The sequence below is a fragment of the Bemisia tabaci genome, chromosome 9, assembly GCF_918797505.1.
Source record: "Bemisia tabaci chromosome 9, PGI_BMITA_v3".
Taxonomy (NCBI): Eukaryota; Metazoa; Arthropoda; class Insecta; order Hemiptera; family Aleyrodidae; genus Bemisia; species Bemisia tabaci.
In genome coordinates this window covers 987,889-1,010,941 of record NC_092801.1, presented here as the reverse complement: position 1 = coordinate 1,010,941, position 23,053 = coordinate 987,889, and the positions used below count along the sequence as shown (strand labels likewise).

The 23,053-nt window shown below is 40.2% G+C and overlaps 1 protein-coding gene across 2 annotated transcripts in view; it reads right to left on the bottom strand.

Moving 5' to 3' along the window:
- Positions 1–23,053, bottom strand: part of LOC109038246 (uncharacterized) — a 64,813-nt gene that overhangs the window by 38,796 nt on the left and 2,964 nt on the right. For both annotated transcript variants that reach the window (XM_072303885.1, XM_072303886.1), the window contains exons 2-3: positions 14,529–14,603; positions 7,201–7,319 (exon numbers count right to left, since the gene is read on the bottom strand). In XM_072303885.1, coding sequence (XP_072159986.1) covers positions 7,201–7,319; positions 14,529–14,603 — 194 coding nt within the window. The remainder of the gene's footprint in view (positions 1–7,200; positions 7,320–14,528; positions 14,604–23,053) is intronic.

Here is a 23,053-nt window from a genome sequence, read left to right as displayed (position 1 = left end):
TGCGGACTGGACCTATCTCATCTCATGCCAACGAGGAAAACGGAGGCACATGAACAATTGACAATTCTGCTACTTTTTCAAGAAAATATCCCTCAGACAAGCATCTATAGGTGCAAACCCATAATTGACAGCGCAACACCGCGGTCACTCGAAAATAGAGCTAAAATTTCATGAGGTGCTACTGATTTTTTTCTTCTAGACACCGCCGTGCCGGCAGGTTACATGGAGTTCTTTGGGACAAAGGCGTATGCGCGCATCCGCCTTTTTTCCGGAGAACGCGTTTTCAGAAACTGGATTCTTCCTAGTTTCAGGAAATATACATAGTGTATTAAAAAGTCGTGCCCCCCCCCCTCCCACCCTTTTTACACAACGATCCACGTTATCTTGTAGGGATCATAGGGGAATGTAGTCACAATGTTCCGTTTTTTGCAAGTATACTCTCAAAGACTTGTTCTTTCAAACTAATTAAATTTCGTGCGAAGATATTGGCTAGTACCAACGCTATGCACTTCTGAACTTTCAAATGCGATTTCCGCGGAACTACCTTTTTGAGCACACACCCTTGTTCCAAAGGCTTCTTAATTCAGGATATACTTCTTCGCGCAGGAAGTTTGAAATTGACGCAAAACTGGTCCGCTGTTGAATATGAAAGATTACACAAGTATACACCGAAAAAAAAAGTGAATGCTTCATTAGCGAATTCTCGTGTAATATTCAGCCCTGGGTCCAAGTATGACCTCGGTTTGTCCCTGTCTCTGCCATTTTCCAGGCAAATTGGGATTATTTAAAAATGAATTTTACAAGGAAAATTTGATTTTCTGGAAATTGATGCATGATCGAGATAAACCGAAGTAATTCTTGAATTTAGGGGCCAAGGATACATAGACACTAGCCAGACATGTATTGCATACCGCATGTCCAAAAAACATGTCTCCCTTTTTCTGATGAGAGTTTCCGGTCAAAATGGCATTATCCACCCACGAATCATATATAAAACTGATCCGTTGTTTTGAGTCCGGAAGGACAAAAAATCATTTTATTCAGATAGCTATAATTGAGCTACTATATCTTATTTTTTGCTTCTGACCCCGAATCGACCTTTGTATTTTCCACAACCCACTAATTTTCCGAAAGATCGAGTTTGCAACAAAAAAAACCCTTATTCAGATGCCAAAAATACGCATTTGTATAATCCTTCGGATTTCCAAAATATTGGTCAGAAGTATATATAAAAAAAAAAACACGGCCATTCTCTGATCTAGCAGCAAACATATAGTTAGTGGAAGGTCCTCCATTAAGGACCTAGATAAAATAATTTTTCCGTTCTTTCGGACGAAAAACAAAATGATGCGTTCCACTTGGAGCTTTACAAGCGCATTATGTCATTTGACTGGAGAAAAATTGTTATTAGAAAAAGTGAGAGACATTCGTTGGACGTGCAATAACCTGTATCCTTTTGTATTACTCGATCCAAAAATTACCTTATTCATTTCTATCGGACACCAGTTCCCTCGTAAAATTAAACGTTCCTCGCATGGACGGACTGGCTCACATCTAAGAGCGTGGACCCTTGGCCGGTTAAGGGGTGTCGTATGATATTTCCCGGGGGGATGCACCCCCAGAGAAAAATTTTTAAAATTGAGCGCGTTAAAGTAACCGATGGACTTGTGAAACGTAAAAAAAGAGAACAAATCACAGCTACCAGACGCATCCAAGCTCCGTTATTTCTAGAGATTCTGAGGCAGATCTGGCCACCTAAAATACTGCTTTTAAACACTAAAAGTCTGAAAATGATGAACCCAAGAAACATGACAGCTGGAAAGATCTTTTTAGCTTCCTCGATTGGAAAATGAAACATGCAATCTAGTTAGCACAAGGTGAAATTTTGAAGGAGAGAGAGAGGGAAAAAGAGTGTTGAGTCTAGCAAAGGACAAGGTGTTTAGTAAGGCAAGTAAAAAAAAGAGATAGGAACAAATCAATTAAATGCATCAGGTATATACGGCAGGAAGATCCATTCAGCAATAATTTTGTTGGAAATGAGAATATTTTCAGACGTGACCGAACAATTGAAGCCTAACTTTGTGAGATAGCATAACCAAATTTTATTGAAATTCCTAGACTGAATGGCCTATTTTGGATCCAATGTTGAATACTGACTTTTTGCGAGGAAGGTGCAGTCATTTTAATGATATTTTTATTAACACTTAAATGCTGAAGCCGGGTCAAATTGCGAGGCTTCCTAACAAAACCTGCCCCGCAGATTGGATGGGGCCGGTTCACGCGAGCTTTAGATGTTGGTCTGCAAATCATTCCAAAAAAGAATCGAGTATCAAATCAACACAGTCGAAGAAAGGAGGGACCTATTTGGGCCTCTTTTTTAACTTTTTCCCTGAATCTAAGAGACACCTCATTGGCAGCACGTAGTGGAGCATTGCGAGTTCATGCCCCGGGCCATTGCGCCTTCAATTTTGCAGATGCAACACGGACATCCATCAAGCACGAATAGTCGTATCTCTGCGCCGTGATCAACGCGAGTCCTTTCCCTTGCTCCATTTCCTCATTGTGTTGGTTTCGTTTGTCTCACTTGTAGTGGTGCTTCGAAGGCTACGTGAGCAACACAGTCGAAGGTAAGAAAAACGTAATCCGGCCTCGCTTTTTAACTTTTCTCGCGGATCTGACTATATAACAGCCTAGAGAAGAGCATATTGCGAATTCACGCCTCACGACTCACGCCATCGCGCTTTTAATTTTTCGCGATAGAGGATCACTTTCCGAGTCCAAAACACCGACGATTTTTGAAATCAAACAAGTACGGATAGAGAGAAAAGGGTTCAAAGATAAATATTTCAACTCGCATATCTCGTGAACGGTTTGTCGTAAAGCGATGATCTTAGTCTCAAAATATAGAGGAAACCACCACCTTTCAGACAATGATGACAAAATTGGTCCATTTTGAAAATGTCATCCATTGCTGTCACGTTGCCGTAGTTCAAATTTTCAATTTTTAGCTGGGGCGATACCTTTATAGGTCACTCCTAGATTAAATCATTCGTCAAAAATGACAAGATCAGGATAAATGAGTAATATGCAATGGATACAGGGAAATCAAAGTTTTCGATCATAAAAAAATGTATGTTTACCTTCAACGGTTCGCTCGGTAGAAATAAGAGGAAAAAAGAGGAATTGCTAATAAAATCGTACCATTTGAGCTTTTTAAATTTAAGTCCATCCTACAGAAACGATTTGAAAAAGAGGCATGAATTTTTGTTGATGCAACGAGAGTCAGCTGAGGCTAGTCTTGTAACATTCATATGTCTCGATATTTTGTTCTTTTTTAATAATTTTCTTCGGGAATTAGCTATAATGGGGTATAAAAATGCACAACCTTGCAATTCGTGATTGGTTTGGGGGCATTTGGTGATCTTGGGACTCGGAACAAACCAGGTCCAAGTGTACCACATCCACTTTGAAAAATCATATCTCTCCTCCAACTTGTTTCCTCAGGATGAACTTGTGCTTGTTTTAAAGCATAAACGGTCTACTTTCATCAAAAAATAGTTAGATTACTTTTTGTGCGATTCCTTCAACGTCGGAGCTAAAAAGGTGAAAAACTGAACATTTGAACTTCGGCAACGTGGCAACAATGGATGAAATTTCCAAAATGGACCAATTTTGTAATTATCGTCTGAAAGCTGGTGGTTTTCTCTACATTTTGAGACCAATATCATCTTTCTACGACAAAGCGTTAGCGAAGATATTGCGAGTTTAATTTTTTTTACTTTGACTCCCCTCCCCCTCCCTCCGTGATCGTCCGATTTCAAAATGCGTCAGTGTTTTAGACTCGGGAGGAGATCCTCTATCAACTTTGAAAATATTTCGAAGATCAGGCCAAGGTTGAAACGGACAATTTGGAATGAGGTCCTTTCTTCCTTGCTCTAGTCACAAGAACAAGAGGCAAGTGAGAATGGGAATCGATGCGCGATACGTCATTACGAATCTTTGTTTACATTCCAAAGAGCCAAAAACGTGAATTCTCACGGTGAATGAGTGAAAATGTCTGTGTGTGTTTCATGTGCGTCTGTGTTAGTGACTACGCGCTCACAAAGGAACCAGTGCGTCTTTATGAGAGCGTTATCAGGCAACGCGCCGCGCCGCGCCGCGCCGTCGCTAAATAGTCACCAGAGACTCAGCGTGAAACTAAATTCGGCGATAGTACATACTGATCTTGTGACGCTTCATCAATGCATAGTAGCATACGCTGACCTGTACATAACCTAAAATAAAATGTCTACCCTTCCATTATCCGAATGTGCAATTAGGTTTTTGAGTTTTGAAGATTGTTTGTTCACGAGTTTGTTTCAAGTACCTTATGAGATGGAAAAAATGCTCAACAAACCACTTGTGGAGTCAATATATTTACGAGTGGACCCGATTCATCACAGCAGGCGCAGCCATGTGTGTGACTATGAGTGCGTGCGTACGTTAGAATCGATTCTGAAAACTCTCAAATATGAATTGCGCGGCAAACCCGCGTTTTATCGGTGTTTTATGAGTGGTTTTTGTAAGTGGGCTCTAACACATTTGTGCACCAAAAATCTCATTTCATCGTAAATACAAACCGAAGTACTGCTACTCGACTAGTGAACACGGGTGTGGACGCGAGTCACAACAGTTGAATCGATAGTAAGGATTTCGTATAATTAGTTTGCATTCTCCTCTCAGTATCGCAAGGAAGAAATCATGATCGATCAAATAATTCTCAGCACTTTCATCATCATCGTAACCATCGTTGGAGTAAATTCCACAACGTTGGCGGAAAACTCATCCGAAGCAAACATCACAATGTGCCCGGTCCATCCAGAAATCAAATGCGCACCCTCTACCTTGACGGACGTTCTTCTATTCATCTTGAGTTTACTGGCGCTTATTTGCTCCGCTCCGTACCTGTACTCCAAGTACCTATCATCCGACTGCAAGTTCTGTTTCATCAGGATGGCCCGGAAAAATTACAATCGGAAAGTCGATGACATAAGTGTTGATTTAAGTTCGGAGAAGGAGAAGGGATCGATGTTTCTGGTTGACAACCCTCACGTTTGCGTTTTCTGAACGCGCACGTTTTCTGAACGTGTGCGTTTTCTAAACGCGGACGTTTCCGGAACGCGGACGTTTTCTATACGCGTACGTTTTCTGAACGCGTGCGTTTCTCGAACGCGTGCGTTTTCTAAACGCGAACTGTTTTAAACTGTAACTGTAAATATCCAACAAAAAAAAATAAAAATTTTTGATTCATCAAACTGAATGGAAATTCCCGAATCAGACCCTAATCTCCAGTATCCGATACCACACCCATACTGTAAGATACGGTCTTTCGAAACCGAAAATTTTTACAAGTCCGAAAATCCGAATTTTTTTCACAATCTGACAACATTGTATCGAAAAAAATTAACTAATTTCTTGCACCATCTGGCAACACTGTAAAATGCGATGTTTCAAAATTTCACCCATAATTAAATCATTTATTTATGTGCACCGTCCGGCAACGTCGTAACCGCCATCTTGAAAAATACACCGTTGCATAAACCGCATATTGAAGGGGCTACATTACACCATTACATAACCCGCATATTGAAGGGGCAACATGCAATACTTTTACTTTTACAGCGTTGCCATATTGAACAATAATCACCATACAACACTGTAATTTAATTCGTATTTTTCTGCACCATCCTGCAACGCTGTTGGATTTTTTACCTGGTCAAATTCCCATTTTCACCCTACTGGTCTGAGCGGAGATTAAAAGATACCCCACTGAAGGGGCTCTTTGGGACTACCCAGCTCCATAAGAAAGTCCGGGAATTTTCGTATATTCAACATTTTGAAAAATTGAGGCGTCTCTAAAGCAATTTTCATCTGCTCTCACCAGTACATCAATCCAATTTCAATTTTCAAGATGAAAGATATGTCACGCACTTACTAGACTGAATGACTCACATTTAGACGTATTTCTGTCAAACAAAACTATGTGCAGATGGGAAAGATGGGTTGTGCTCGTTAATGCTCAGACCATAAGAATGAATGGGAAACGTAATGCCCCAATGACGAAGCCACCGCCGTGGTCACCCCTCACCGTCTTTAACATATGAGCCCTGGCCACAACGCTGTACTCATGCTCATGGCTCATGGGTGCCGCATTAAGTTGGCTCGCAATTCCGTTTGCTGAATTGGAAAAACGGGATTTTATATTCTGTCAAAAGGAACCAGGTGCAAAGTGTATGAGCCATGGGCATGTGTCTAGAGCCTTGTGAACAGGGCGCATGAGTTAAAGACGCCGAAGGGCGACCGCGGTGGCGGCTTCGTCACTGGCGCTTCATAGTTCCCATTCATTTTAATGATCCGAACACTGACGAGCACACTCCACCTTTCCCACCTGCACATAGTTCTGTTTGACAAAACTACGTCCACTTGTTGAAAGGTGCCAAGAGGATGTCTGGAGGAAGGGGTTGCAACCCCTTCCCCAGATATATGATCCCCCTGTGCACTCCCCCTTCCCCCTAGTTCCGCCCGTGCTGGAACGAATTCCCAGTTCACCCTCTGTCGAACAGATGTCTACAATTAGGATAATAAGTCCTACCTAAAAATATTTTTCGGGTGGTTGTAAGACAACCACCATGCGAAGCCCCCAACATTATCTTCATACATGACGTAGTCAGGTAAAGCTTACCTTAAAGTGAAACTCAAATTGTTTGGTGTAGCCAAAAAAACCTGTTTTTTATGAAAACTATCGATTTCGGTTTCTGATGCCACGCCCTTTCCAGTGCTCTGAGAAACATCGGATACAATTAGCAAGCCATAATTTGCATTATTAATGGCAATTTAATGAGTGCTTGATCTTAAATACTTCGAGGGATATTAACAATGTCGGCAAACTTTAGCTGCGTTTTCCTCGAATTTTAAATTTCTCGCCCACTAAATTGAAATTTCTGTCAATTGGACATTTTACTGGACTACGTATGTCACATATTTTTGTAGGCTTTTCAGTGCCAAAAAATCGAAAAATGGAGGTAACAAGGCAGATGCTCTGACCTATGAAGAATATGAGTTGTCCATCAGAAAAATTGGTACTGTAATTATTTAAAACGTCCCAACAGTCTTTTCAAATCTACAGAAATAATAAGAGGAACCCTGAGGATTCATTGTTACCAGCTGTATTCTCTTCTTGTTGTTGCTTCAATCAGTGCCTTAGTTCCTGGAAGGAAGCCTTTATGCAGTTTTATTACGAGAGGCAGGCAAGGATCTCCTTGAAAATACATCTTTTCAGTCTAGAAAATAAAGACAAAAATAATTAAAATATTACAGATTTGCGGAGAATTTGATTGTACATCACATCATGGTTTTCATTTTCGGTCCCTGCAACTTCACCTCCGTCAAAGAGAGTTTAGGTGCATTCAATAGCGCACTCACATCTTATGGCCTGATACCTTCCTCTTGTAGAGTAGGTACTTCGCACTACCAGAAATTGAAAATTTCGTGAAATTTATTCGCGTGAAATTTCACGAAAGAGCCTCGCCAAAAAGTGGTGTTTTTTAGCCCCTTTTTGTATACCCGAGTTGATCAACCGAACAGTGCTCAAATGAAAGCCTATGGTAAGGCAAACTTTCATGCAAAGTTTCAACTTGAAGTGACCCCTCGTTCAGGCTGTACAGCGTTGCCAATTTTCCATGTTTATGTGCAAAAATTGAGGAATTCTGGATCACCATGGTTCAACAGACTAGTACACCCGAGTTGGTCATCGAGACAAGGCTCAAACGAAAGCTTATGATAAGGCAAACTACCAGGAAAAGTTTCAACTTGAAGTGAAACCTCGTTTAGGCTGTACAGCGTTGTCAATGTTCCATTTTTATGCGCTAAAATCAAGGAATTCGGGACTATAGTCCAGTGCATCATAATTAAACAGACTAGTGCATCGGTCTACGAGCTGAATACTACCCTGAGATCGAATAGAAGCGCAAATAAAGGCCATCGTGAACTTTTCGAAGCAACGTTGTCAAATTATTATTAATTTTTTGAACATAAAATCAGGGTATTTTCGAGATTTTTGGCGGAAAACGTACCTTCATGGGCTATAACTTTGATGAGTATGGGCTGAACATTACGACTCGATAGTAATTGAACGCTACAGACGGAGAAAGTTATAGCCCATGAAAGTACGTTTTCCGCCAAAAATCTCGAAAATACCCTACTTTTATGTTCAAAAATTAATAATAAATTGGCAACACTGCTTCGAAAAATTCACGATGTCATTTATTTGCGCTTCTATTCGATCTCAGGGTAGTATTCAGCTCGTAGACCGATGCACTAGTCTGTTTAATTATGATGCACTGGGCTATTAGTCCCGAATTCCTTGATTTTAGCACAAAAATGGAAAATTGGCGACGCTGTACAGCCTAAACGAGGTTTCACTTCAAGTTGAAACTTTTCCTGGAAGTTTGCCTTATCATAAGCTTTCGTTTGAGCCTTGTCTCGATGACCAACTCGGGTGTACTAGTCTGTTGAACCATGATGATCCAGTATTCCTTGAGTATAGCGCATAAAAATGGAAAATTGGCAACGCTGTAGAGCCTAAACGAGGTTTCACTTCAAGTTGAAACTTTTCCACGAAGTTTGCCTTACCATAGGCTTTCATTTGAGCACTGTCCGGTTGATCAAATCGGGTATACAAAAAAAGGGGCTAAACTTGGCGAGGCTCTTTCGTGAGTTTTTTTTAATCTTTTGGGGGTGCATTCAGGAGTCAAAGAAACGCGTAGAAACACACATTATTTATTAGGAAATTTTTCACGCCAAGCATAAAGTATTTACGCGTTGCAAATGTTTTCGTTATATTTAGAGGTTTGGATGGGTCTTCGCCCTCTAAACTCCTCTTTGTGACCCCATTCGTGTAGTGGTAGTATAGCATATAAGCGAGTATTGTTTCGGCGAGCCCTAAAATGTACTACGTTTGGACGACTGGAGGGGAAGAAGGGTCAGCGGGTTGAAGATGTAGAGGACTTCATTTGGGCGAGGCGGAAAGTTTAAGTTAGCGGGTTATTTGGTAACCTCGGTTGAGATATTTTCCTTGGCCGGCCGTGTGGTTAGTGCTGGATCAGTCGTAAAGTAGATTTATTCACGGGGAATGGTTTTGGGCGGAAAAGAGATTGAAAGAGATTTTAGTTAAAGACACATGGATCGAAGCCTCTTACTTTTATTATATTACCATTAGAACAACGAGAGAACCAATAGAGAAAGACAAGTGTGCACGCGCAATTATGATGATATAAGCTGCACTCCCCATAACCCCAACACGGTTTGACTTAATTATACATTTGCCGTCATGTTGATGCCGTCATGTTAAAGCAACATGACCGAGAATGCTTCTACCTGTCATGTCGAATCAACAAAACGATAATATTCGAGTAACATTACTCATGTTATTACAAGAAAATTCATGTAAACTAAGCATTATGTAACAGGGTGAAGAAATGGTGCTGGGTCCACACCATACCGCGGGGAAAACAAAGTCAAGAAGTTGCAAAAATTACAATTAGAGTCAAAATTAAATTTTTTGAACTCTAATGCGTACCAGTACGAAAACTGATGGGAGGGGGGGGGGGGTGTTCAACTCAGGCATAGTTTGCATTGGAATATTAGGTTGGAATCACGCCGAGAGATCTATACAAGTTTGGGCTTTTTTAGACCTCATCAGCAGATCATACTCGGCAGTGAACCCAACTTGACATGCCGCAAAATCCAAGACGGCATTAAAACGCCGTTATGGATACGAACCGAGGCATGACACAAACGTGATCCTCGCGCCATCTACCGTCGCTGCTGAAAAACTCTCATAACAAAACAAGAAAAACCCAACAAAAAACACACTCTCCCCCCTCAATTTTCATACTGATACGTATTAGAGTTCAAAAAATCTAATTTTAACTCTAATTGTGATTTTTGGAACTTCTTGGCTTTGTTGTCCCCGCGAAATGGTGTGGACCCAGAACAAATTTTTCCACCTTGTTACGCACAGTTCGGGTCATTTCTTAGTGTTTTTTTTTCACTTAGCATTATGTAAGACTAGAAGGGTGAAAATAGCGACTTGACCATAGTACAATATACGGTAAATATCCAACAGCGTTGCCCGATGGTGCAAAATAATAAATATTGAATTAGGGTGTTGTGGGGCAGGTATTGTACTATACGGCAACGCTGTGTAGCCCCTTCATTTTTCGGGTTATGCAATGGCGTATGTAGCCCCTTCAATCTGCGGCTTATGCAATGGTGTATTCTTCGAGATGGCGGTTATGCAACACCGTTGTCGGACGGTGCACATAAATAAATGATTCAGTTATGGGTGAAATTTGGCAACATATAATTTTACAGTGTTGCCAGATAGTGCAAGAAATTAGTTAATTATTTGGTACAATGTTGTCAGATTGTACAAAAAATTCGGATTTTCGGACTTGTAAAAATTTTCGGCATCCATAGACCGTCTCCTCCAGGATGAGACTGGTATCAGTGTCTGGAGAGTAAGGTCTGATTCGGAATTTCAAATATTTTCGGAAAATTCCCCTCCTCCGATCCGCCCCGGCCCGATACGATTCTTTTACACAATGGAAGATCGGAAAATTGTACAGCAGACCGCATTTTGATAATCATCAACTGTTGAAATTTTCTGGGACTGGTATCGGTAACTGGAGAGGAAGGTCTAATTCGGGATATTAAAAAATTTTCTAAGTCCTACGCTGGAAAATATTTTCGGAAAATTCTCCTCCTCCGATCCACCACGGACCGATGCGATTCTTTTACACTATCGAAGATCGGAAAACTGTACAGACCGAATTTTGATACGACTTTTCGTTTTCGAGAAAATCCAACTTTTACCTTACTAAGTCGCATGCGTATCCTATACAGGGTTATCCAAAAGTCACTGACCACCCCTGTAACTTTTTTCCAAATTGAGATAGAAGTTTAAAACTTTGGGAATGTTCCTCGGTCTAAGGTAGCAACTTTTTGGTCCCCCCAAAATTTTGGGGGGCGGCCCCCTTAAGGGGGGCGGGGCTAACTGTTTTTTTTGAATAGCAACCCCCCCTTTGTGATACCTCATTCGAAAGATAAAAAAAAAGAAAATTTTTGGCGCAAACCGCAGGTCGAAATGTTCATTTTTGACAAAATGGCGGCCGGTCAAAGTTCAAAATGGCGGAAATTTGGCATCTCCGTTGTTTATTGACGGATTGGTGTGAAACTCGGAATCGTAGGGTTTTTCGGGATGAGAAAAACGATTCTGGCATTGGTTTTCCAGAAAAGTCTGTCCTTTTCAAAATGGCGGCGGTCAAAATGGCGGCCTCGAGCGGGAAGTGGATATTTAGGCTGCATATCGTTGGATTTGCATGAAACTTTGTATCTGGGGGTACTTCGGCACGAGAAGAACGAATCTGTCATTGGATATCTGAAATTTTCACAAATTCCAAAATGGTGGGAAATCAGTGTAACGGCTCTTTACCGATGGATTTGCATAAAATTCGATATCCTAGCGGTTTTTGGCTGGTTAAAAAGGAATCTTTCATTAGATTCTTGAAATATCTAATAATTTCATGATAATCCATCAGTAAACAGCCGTAACACTGATTTCCCGCCATTTTCCCGCCGCCATTTTGGAATTTGTCAAAATTTCAGATATCCAATGAAAGATTCGTTCTTCTCGTGCCGAAATACCCCCAGATACAAAGTTTCATGCAAATCCAACGATATGCAGCCTAAATATCCACTTCCCGCTCGAGGCCGCCATTTTGACCGCCGCCATTTTGAAAAGGACAGACTTTTCTGGAAAACCAATGCCAAAATCGTTTTTCTCATCCCGAAAAACCCTAAGATTCCGAGTTTCACACCAATCCGTCAATAAACAACGGAGATGCCAAATTTCCGCCATTTTGAACTTTGACCGGCCGCCATTTTGTCAAAAATGAACATTTCGACCTGCGGTTTGCGCCAAAAATTTTCTTTTTTTTATCTTTCGAATGAGGTATCATAAAGGGGGGGTTGCTATTCGAAAAAAAACAGTTAGCCCCCGCCCCCCATAAGGGGGGCAGCCCCCCAAAATTTTGGGGGGACCAAAAAGTTGCTACCTTAGACCGAGGAACATTCCCAAAGTTTCAAACTTCTAAGTTACAGGGGTGGTCAGTGACTTTTGGATAACCCTGTATGTTTGTATATACGAGTTTTTATGCTTGTTTGAATAAATGGATTCTTGACTTTTACTATTGACCGGTCGTATGTCTGCTGATATAAACACGTCTATGACACATACCTTTCTTATGTGTTTACGCGGTTTTCTTCGTGGCCTTCGGAGATTGCGGTCCTCGTTCCGTCCAGAGTTCAAAATTTATCGTGAAATAACTCTCTGTTCGTGGATCGCACAACAATGTGATGTCTGGTTTTAGTTTCTACAGATGAAGGGAATCAGAAAAACGTAAAATTTCATTGCGGGCAGCCCCCACTCGCGAACGGTATGTGGTGAAACTTCAGCACAAGCCTACGGGTCCTCACTCTATACGTCCGGAGATCAATGTTCGTGAAATATCCGTTGGTTCGTGGGTCGTAGAATAATCTGAGGACTCTATTACACTTGTATGGATCAACGGAATCAGAAAAACTTGAAATTTCATTGCGGGTTCTTACCCAGCGGTCGTGAGGGAGCAAGGAAATGCTTTAACTCCGTTTCCGTGCTGCGGTCCTCGATGGATGCGTCACGAGGTGATCAATATTCAACGTGCAATATCTGTTGGTTCGTGGATAATCTTATGAATCTTATTCACTTGTATGGAGTAAGTGGTATACTCGATGACTTCGATTATTTACCAGAACTTTATATGAGAATGTCCATGGTTGATGATTTCGATACTATACTACAGATAAAAAGGTATCATATCAATAATCGATGGTTTTTGCTTGATTTGTCGAAAACGGTGCGTCCTAGACGATTTTTGACGAGAACAATCCGCTACATTTCGATTATAAATTCGATGAGACCACTGGGAAGCCTCCAAAACAGTTAGGAAGCCTAAAACTAATCATTCAATAATAATCTTATGGGGATCCACCGTATTGCTTTCAGGGACGTGTCGATACCCGCGTTGGACCGTTCGATCTAGCAATTAAGGTGTGGTAAAAGATCGATATTCAGTTCCGAATTACTTCAAAATTAATTATTGACCATATATTTAAATAGGAATACCACAATATTCAATTATTTCGATTCATTACCATAGTTTTTAATAGGAATACATCGATAGTCAATTAGTTCGATTCTTCACCCTAACATCAAATGGAAAAAATTTCAAGAATTGATGATTATCAAAATGCGGTCTGTACAGTTTTCCGATATTTCATAGTGTTAAAGAATCGCATCGGGCCGGGGCGGATTGGAGGAGGGGAATTTTCCAAAAATATTTTTCAGCGCAGGACTTAGAAAATTTAGAAAATTTTTTAATTTCCCGAATCAGACCCTAATATCGGACCCATCCTGGAGGATATGGTCTATCGATGCCGAAAATTTTACAAGTCCGAAATCTCGAAAACGGAAAGTCGTATCAAAACTCGGTCCGTACAGTTTTCCGATCTTCGGTAGTGTAAAAGAATCGCATCCGTCCGGGACGGATCGGAATACGGTAATTTTCCGACATTTTTTTAATTTCCCAAGTCAGACCCTACTTACCAGTCTCCGATACCTGACCCATACTGGAGGAGACGGTCTTTGGATGCCGAAATTTTTACAAGTCCGAAAATTCGAATTTTTTCGCACAATCTGGCAACATTGTACCGAAAAATAAACTAATTTCTTACACCATCTGGCAACACTGTAAAATTCGATGTTGCAAAATTTCACCCATAAATAAATCATTTATTTATGTGCACCGTCCGGCAGCGCTGTTGCATAATCGCCATCTTGAAGAATACACCATCGCATAACCCGCAGATTGAAGCGGCTACATACGCCATTGCATAACCCGAAAAATGAAGGGGCTACACAGCGTTGCCATATAGTAAAATACCCGCCATACAACACTGTAATTTAATTCGTATTTTTCTGCACAATTTGGCTAAAACTTTTGCGCTCAAGTCGCTATTTTTACCCTACTTAGGCTCAGAAACTCGGCGATTCAGTTTCTCACTGCAAAAGGTAGAACCATGGAAACTACGACAAATGTTTAGTTGAAGGGATGAATTACTGATTTAGAGAGTAATAAGTCATTTTAGGACAATTTTAAAGAGTTTCATTGGAAAGAATTGGAAAATTTACTACTTTAAAATTGAATGCAAACAATCCACCGCCGTTTTGTCATAGCTAACTTGACACTTGACTCCAAAGGAGGTCCTAACATGCGAACTGCGCGCGCACCAGAGCCTTATGTTTGGTCGCCTTGTCATGCTCCCGTGTGTGGCATCCCCTCACCAACAGGGCTACGTCTCAACTAGGGAACCATTGAATTTCATTTTACCTGAAAATGCTCGGTTGATGGTTTGCAGTCTGGTTGCGTTTTGTTCCCTCCGCCAGGTGTAGCCAGCTGTAGTACCTGAAATCAGATTATCAAACACTTATCTTGGTACCTACTTGAAATAAATTCTAACAAATGTCTGAATGGAATGAGTTAAAAGTTTGATGGCCTAACAAGACAGCTGTGATCCGAAGCTTTTGAGATTGTAAGTTGCACACTTCATAGTGGTGCATTGAAGTTTGATACTGTCGCAGTGCTACATTAGTACAGTCAATCTAGCCAAAAAGAGGGGTTAACCTCGTAAACATTAGCACAAACTTCTCTATTGTGTAAGTAGGAGTAAAAAGAGAGAACCAGGCGAATAGGCGCAAAGGTCACTGGATACGAACGCATCGTGACAACACTGCAGAACAAGATTTGCAGCGGAATGCTAATAAATTGAAAATCCTTCACATCACAAAAGATGTATGTATGTAACTATCATACAATTAATCCTTTGGACAATTTTCGAGAATGAAGTCACTCAAAACGTTTTGATGATTGAACATTTTTTTCCCAATCCACTCTATGTTTGAATTTTTTAATAAATCTTTCCGACATTTTCTGATAACGACAAGCTATTCTCCAACCTAGAAGAGAACTAAATTCCTCCATTTCTTTCTCTGATAGATGAATTTTCGATGAAATCAAATCCCAACATTTATTTAGCACCACTCCATGAGAACGAATAAAATCGACTGATAGATGACAATAATTGTCAGATTAATTATTAATCTGAGATCTCATTCTCTTCAGAGAACCTCACATTCAGGGCCACACAGTGGGTCGGGGAGAAAGTTTTTGGACAAGCTGATCGTCGCACAGTGGGTCAGGGGAAGAAGTTTTTGGACAAAGTGTTCTTCGCACAGTGGGTCAGTGGGTCAGGGAAAGAAGTTTTTGAACAAGCTTTTTGCCGCTCAGTGGTTCAGAGGAAGGAATATTTTAGGCAAACTGTGCATCGCACAGTGCGTCAGATGAAGAAAGTTTTTGGACGAACTGTTCGTCGCACAGCGGCCCAAGGAAAGGAAATATCTGTAGAAAAAACTATCCATTACACAATGCATGGCTTACAGACGTACGATTTTATGACTACAAAAATCCCACTTCGAACTGTAAATCACGCGATATTTAATTACGCACCTTCGAAGAAAGACATAAGTCACGAACTTACCTTAAAGGAAAAAGCTTAAATATGTCACGTTGGTACCAATTTTTGTAGAGACCAATATTTCTGTTTTAGGGGCAAACGGTTGAGGTAGAAGGACTTAGGAGATGCTAAAGTACCCTTTTGAGTGCAAGGGACCCCTCCTTCCCCAATTTTGAGTGTTATATAACTTTTGAAAATCCTCAAAATTTTGAAATTGGACCCATGTGCGGCGACGACCATCCCGTACACGGGAAAGGTTCTGGAGAAAAACTGGATAAAAGTAGCTTGGGTAGGTAATTTGAATTGTTATCGAAGCAGAAGACCTGTAAATGGAGAAAAGATAAGGAAAGGCAAGTATAAAGAGCAGGAGGGGGTGGAATTGGAGGATGCTAGTATCCCCAGGAGGCCTATTCCACTTGATGTTATTAAATTCCAAAAAAACAAAAATATGATTTTTGTACAAAATTTCGGCCAAACCCAAAAAATGTCACTAATTACAAAAAAAAAAAACAAGTTGGATTTTGCAATCGCTAGCGATAGCAATATTCGTCATGGGAACGTTAGCTTCTGGGATATGAAAATGTTAAGGTACAGTTCGTTTGTAGTATCTTCTGAATTGAAGGGGCTATGTAATTTTGTGTTGACATCTCTTTTTTAACATTTTTAATTATTTTCTTTGCATACAAGAAAGCTGTTATGTACCAATTATTTATTTTCGTTGGATTATATATGGTTTTCGGAAGTTAACGCATTTAAGTTTCAGGTTCGCTTTTTCGGCGTAAAATATACATAAAGTGTCCCAAAAGTACCGGGACTGGTTCTGTAACTTCGAAAGTAAGATAGATACAGACATGATCTTGATCTCATTTTAAAGATTAACTCAATACCTATATCGATTAAAACCAAGATCAGCTCAATCGAATAAAAATTGACCGAGTTATGGCAATTTGAAATCAGCGAGGAAAGTTTACCCCTACGGTTTTTAAGGAAGATTCTTCATCGCCGTAAATCGAAAAGTCGGCCGATAAAGTGATGCTTATTGTGTTTTTTTATTTTCGAGGTGTCATTTATCAACATTTTGTACCACCAAACACAACAGTTGACAGTGCGTATTATTGCAAAGTGCTAAAGGAGTTGAGAATGCACATTTCCCGGAAACGGTCGGACTTGAAAGCTTCGTGCATGGATACTCCATCAAGACAATGCGCGGCCTCACACATCGAGCTTGACACGTGAATTTATGAGTAAAAATGGAGTTGAAACAATCCCTCATCCCCCTTACAGCCCTGACTTGGCTCCATGTGATTTTTGGATGTTTCCTACGCTTAAAAAGGAGCTTCGCGGACGAAGATTCGAATCGAAGACTAAAATCCAGAATGCAATTCAAAACTTCTTCAACGCCATCCCAGAGGAAGAATTCAGGAAAACAATGTTGGATAAGTGGCAAGAGCGCATGAAAATGTGCATCCGGTTTGATGGACGGTACTTTGAAAAGCAAAAGGAAGTTATGGAAGATTCGGAGGAAAGTGGATACGAATATTAACTTTTTGAATCCTGGTAAGCGAAAAATCTTCCTAAAACCCGTAGGGGTAAACTTTCCTCACTAATTCAAATTGTCATAACTCGGTCAATTTTTATCCGATTGAGCTGATCTTGGTTTTAATCGATAGGTACCTATTGAGTTGATCTTTAAAATGAGACCAAAATCATGTCTGTATCTATCTTACTTTTGAAGTTACAGAACCAGTCCCGGTATACTTTTGGGACACCCTACGTATGATATTTTTACTCTACACATATGCCCGAATACGCATCATAAGGGACCTATGTGCTTCCTAAGTTGCCAAGTATTAATTATTGTTAGATGATTGGTCTAAAACATTCAATACAACCAGTAAAAATTAAGTGTCCTCTACGAGATTCGAACCCCCGCTCGCACCAAAAGGGACATGTCCCATGCGCCAGAGCGGTGTTGTAGTTAGCTGAGCTATCTCGACTCTGTCTAATCACCGGGAGAAAAAAGAACTGTTAAGGGATCTCGGACGCTTAGCGGGGCTTCACAAAAGACGGCCTTGAGGTTTCGGCGGTGCGGCCACTGCCGGCCGTGATAAGACAACGGATTAAGCGCATTTCTCTGTGAGACATTGTTTCCCTATGGTTTCATGTGTCACAAGGTTCATCTCAGCATGCATTTCCTATCGCGGCAGTAAACTGAGGCAATATTTCTGTATTCATGTATTAAATCCATCAATCGAGTTCTGATTTTGGCTCATATATCCGTAACGGGTCCTCCAGAGCAATTTTCCACCTAGTACGATGGTTATTATTTCTTTACTTCTATTTTTAACATTTGAGGTGGGATAATGGCGACTTCTCAAGAGCAACGAGGTAGGCGATCTTTTGCACCAACGAAGAGAAAACTGATGGCAAAAAATAACCAATCGGAACCTCCCAAAAAAAAAATTTGCCCAAAATTGGAACTTCGTGGTTCTGCGCAGATTTACCAGTCAGACACGACATCTCAAGGTGGAAAAAAACTCGCTGAAAGCGAATTTTAGAAATCAACACAACTTGACGTAGAGACATGATTGGCTAAAAAATACAACGGTTTTTGATACATCGGAAAATCAACCAAAAATCGAAGACTGGGCGAAACGCTCAAGGTCACAGAGGCATAGGGAATCCCATAGCGATAGCAACGGAACGATTGTAAAGACAGGGGAACTCCGTTCCCATGCCAAAAAAAAAAAAAAAAAAACCAAAACACCCAAAAATATGATGGCAATGCCACTTGGATTCATCATTTAAAAGGAAATGATATCAAAACGGCCCAATTTTCTCTTTCGTGCCCATGCAATATACCAAACACCCCAACGTTTTTCAACAAAAAAAAACAAAAAAACAAAAAAAAATTAAATACCTATAAGGTATGATGACCTGAACACGTTTATTTGATCCATCGCTTTAAAGGAGTATGATATCAAATCGGCCCAACTTCTCTGAAATGTACCCATCTCTGATCAATAACTCTGTCGAGACCTTCCATCCCTGAGGAGACACTGATCATTACTTGACCCTTAGTATATGTCCTTGTTTAGATGCCAAAGAGGTCCTTATGAGAACTGTGATCAATTTTTTTTCTTTAAAGAGATAAAAAACACAAAACCGTCATATAATTGAAAAAAAAATTCGAAGAAAAAAAAAGGAATGGGCCGGCCGGCCGTACATACAAGTGGTGGATAGTAGGGTGATTATCGTCTCTCTAGGTACAAAATATAGGAATGAAATTTTTTGTATTTTTCCATTGAGTTCCCTAAAAAAATAATCCTTCATTTATAGCAGGAAAAGTTTCCATGGCAGAAATTGGAGATTAGATAGTTTAAAGTAGAAAACCCATTTCGTCAAATGATCACTACGGCCATCTCTCATCCAGTTGGAAAACCTTTACTTACCTTCAGAACCGGATTTTTGGGGGGCCCAAGGTGCCATGGCACCGGGCGGCAAATTTCGGAGTTTACTTTTTTTTCGTAGAAAAAGAAGGAGAAAAAAAAACAAGCAGTGAACTCCAACACAATGTGTTGATAAGGCGCGTCATTAACTCGCACATATCAACCACTTTAGTTTTCATTTACAGAGATTTCAAAATAGGCAGGCAGCACAACAAGAGAATTCACGATCCTAAACTGCAAGGTCAAAGACGCACCTTGACGAGACTATTGTGAATCTAGAAAGCTATTCGAACGAATTTAAGTTTTTTGATCTGCCTCAAGCAAAATCTTATCAGATTCTTGAAGAAAAGTGCTACGGAATAAATGAAGCGAAGAAAGGAAAAATTCTGTCGAACTCCTAGAATATAAAGTCGATTTTAAGGTATTTTGGGGCTAAATCACCCAATTCGTCGGTAGTATAAATCCCGTTATATTATTGAAAAGAAATTGACTCGATATAAATGCAATTGCATTAAATATGTCTTGATTTTGTTATTTTAAACGTCTTTCCATGCAAAGAAGTTCAACCATTTCCATGCTTTGTTCATTCATGAATTGAATGTAAGCAATCCACATCCCGAAAATCTACCGATTTGCCGTAAATAATCGCAGAAACTTGATATACCAGGTCGATGTACCCAGTACATAGGTCGGGTAACTATTATAGGTGGGATATTTGTTTTTCTTATGGCATACCTTGCTCCCCTACCACCATTTTTTCGGGGTTTCATTCATAGGGATAAAATATTGTATTGTACATCGATCCTCGATATATCGTTCGATATAAAGCAGGACAGACAGGGATGTATCGGAATTAATTGATATTCACCGGGATAAAAGGTAGGAATTTTAAGACAAGGGGAATAATCGGCGTGAAACGGGGTAGCTAAGGATATAAAACAGGATAGGTAGGGTTATCCCGCCCATCGATATATTGATCTGTGTCTATCGATTTTCTATATATTGTCCGATATGGAACAGGATGGGAAAGTGGCATAATCAATTTGAAACGGGATGTATAGAATAAATCAGGATAGATACGGGTAAAATAGGATATGGATAGGGATAAAACGGGATGTATTGACAAACTGGGATAAAAGGGATGTTTGTCGTGTTTAAAGTTTTTGCTATGTTGGTTGTGTTCGTTGTGTTTGATGTGTTTGATGTGTTCGTTTCTTTACCACTCAACCCGACATTATTCTATCTTCAACTATACAGGGTATCCCCAAAGTCCCTTCAACCCCTCTAAATTTTTACGTAATTAATATTTTGAAACAAAATTTTGGGAATGTTCAAACACCAATGTTAGCTACTTTCAGGGCCCCCAAACTTTTTGCCCCCCCCCCCCCGGGGGGGAGGGCAAAAAGGCGCTACGGGCCCAAACTTTTTTTTCAAAGGCAACATCCCCTTTGTGACACATCAATTCAAAGAGAATTAAAAAAGAACATTTTTGGCGCAAACCGCAAGTCAAACTCTTGATTTTTGACAAACTGGCCGCCAGTCAAATTTCAAAATAACGGAAATTTACATCTCCGTTTCCGTCGACGGATTGGGATAAAACTTGGTTTTCAGGGGTTCTTTGGAACGAAAAAAACGATTCTGGCTTTATTTTTCCGGAAAAATGTTGTCCTTTTCAAAATGGCGGCGGTCAATATGGCAACCTTGAGCGGCAAGAGAATATATTAGGCTGCTTATTGGTGAATTTGCATAAAACTTGGTATCCTTTCGACATGAGAAAGACGAATCTGTCATTGGATATTTGAAATTCTGAATAACTTCAAAATGGCGAGGAAAATGGTGGAAATTTGGTATTACGGACGTTTACGGGTGGATTCGCATGCTGCCATTTTTAAAGTATTTGACATTTCAGAAATGAAATGCGGAAGAGTCATTTTTTGTCGAACCAAAAACCAACAGGACCCAGAGTTTCATTCGCATCCCACCGTAAACGTCCGTAATACCAAATTTCCGCCATTTTCCAGATGCAAAAGGATTGATAAGCATATAACTGCATTTATCCCGTTTAATCTAAGTTCATTCTAATTCGTTTTCCAAGAACGTTTTTAAAAAATAGCATTTCATCAAACTAGAGAAGATTAAATTAACGTCATTTCATTTCGCCTTCAATTTCAGTGTAGGCAACAGGAGCTTCCGCGTGGTCGAATAGCGGTATCGTCGAGAAATGGCACGCTCACTTAGGCAAAACAAGCGCCCATGTGGTCGAATAGTGGTACATCATCCCCGAAACAATATCGGCTTAATGCTCCCCGTTATTAAATTAATAATTTTTTGTGAAGCATCTAGGCCCGTGACTTCAGTCACGGGCTTTCGGCTAGTAAACAATATGAGTGGTGGGGCTGCAGGAGTTAGAAAAATGAGCTGGAAGGGGGGGAGGTAGAATAAATGCTGGCAAGAAATCAAATTTAACCTAGCTATGATATATTGTAAAAAAAAGGGTAGTATAAAATCCGCTGACTCGGCCGGGAAATGGAATTAGGTAAAACATCAGCTGATAGCAAGCAAAGGTTACCAAGGAAACCAATGAATGGAACTTTCATAAAAACAGTTTAGTGGAAAACAGAGTAACTAGGCCACTTACGTTAATTACCGTTTAAAAGTAAACGGTATTTGCAATTTAACCGAAAATCTATACAGTTCTTCATAAGACCAAAATGGACAAAATTGCAAAATTTGAAGTAGCTAACGTAAATCTAACGATAGTTATCGTGAACGAAAGAATTGGTGACATAGGTCGGGTAAGTATTATAGGTGGGATGGGATGGGATTGTTGACTTCATCAGCGTTTTCCCGATTTTGCGTGTTTCTACTGTATCCAGTGAAAAAAAGCATTCTTGTCATTTTTTTAGAGTATAAAATTTTGCTTACAAATATATATTAGTTTTTTTTTAATTTGGACTTGTTGGTGCCGAGCTACGAGGTCAGACACCGAAAAAAAGGCTAGAATTTTCTGGAAATTTCAAGTTTGGTTTGTAACTTTTAAGATACAGCTTTGGCAGAATTTTGGCATGGGAACGGAGTTCCCCTGTCTTTATAATCGTTTTGCTGCTACGGCTATGTAATTCCATATGTCATCGTGACCTTGGGCGATTCGCCCAATGTTCGATTTTTGGTTCATTTTCGGATGTATCAAAAATCGTTGTGTTTTTTAGCCAATCATGTCCCTACGGCAGATTGTGTAGTATTCTAAAATTCACTTTCCGCGAATATGTCGCGTCTGACTGCTAAATCTGCGCAGAACCACAAATTTCCGAATTTAGGCAAATTCTTTTTTTTGGGAGGTTCCGATTGGTTACTTTTCGCCATCAGTTTTCTGTTCGTTGGTGCAAAAGATCGCCTACCTCGTTGCTCTTGAGAAGCCGCCATTATCCCACCTCAAATTTTACAAATAGAAATAAAGACATAATAACCATCGTACAAGGTGGACAATTGCTCTGGAGGACTCGTTACGGACAAAGAAGTCAAAATCAGAGCTCGATTGATTGATTTAATTCATGGATACGCAAATATTGCCTTAGCTCAACTGCCGCGATCGCGAATGCATGCTGGGATGAACCTCGAGACACATTAAAACAGTGCGAACCATGGCTCCTACAGCAATGCGCTTAGCTCATTTCTCTCATATCCCAGAAGCTACTTAGCCTCAAGGACAACTCTTGTGATAAGTCCCGCCCATCGTCCGAGCCTTTTAAATGCTATTTTTCTCCTCTGAACGCGGATTCGTGATAGCCTAGTTGACTGGGCTGACTCATACTTTTGATTAGGTGCGGGCAATAGGCGATCGAAAGTTCGATACCCGACGATTGGAGTTAGTTTTTAATGGTTGTATTGAATGT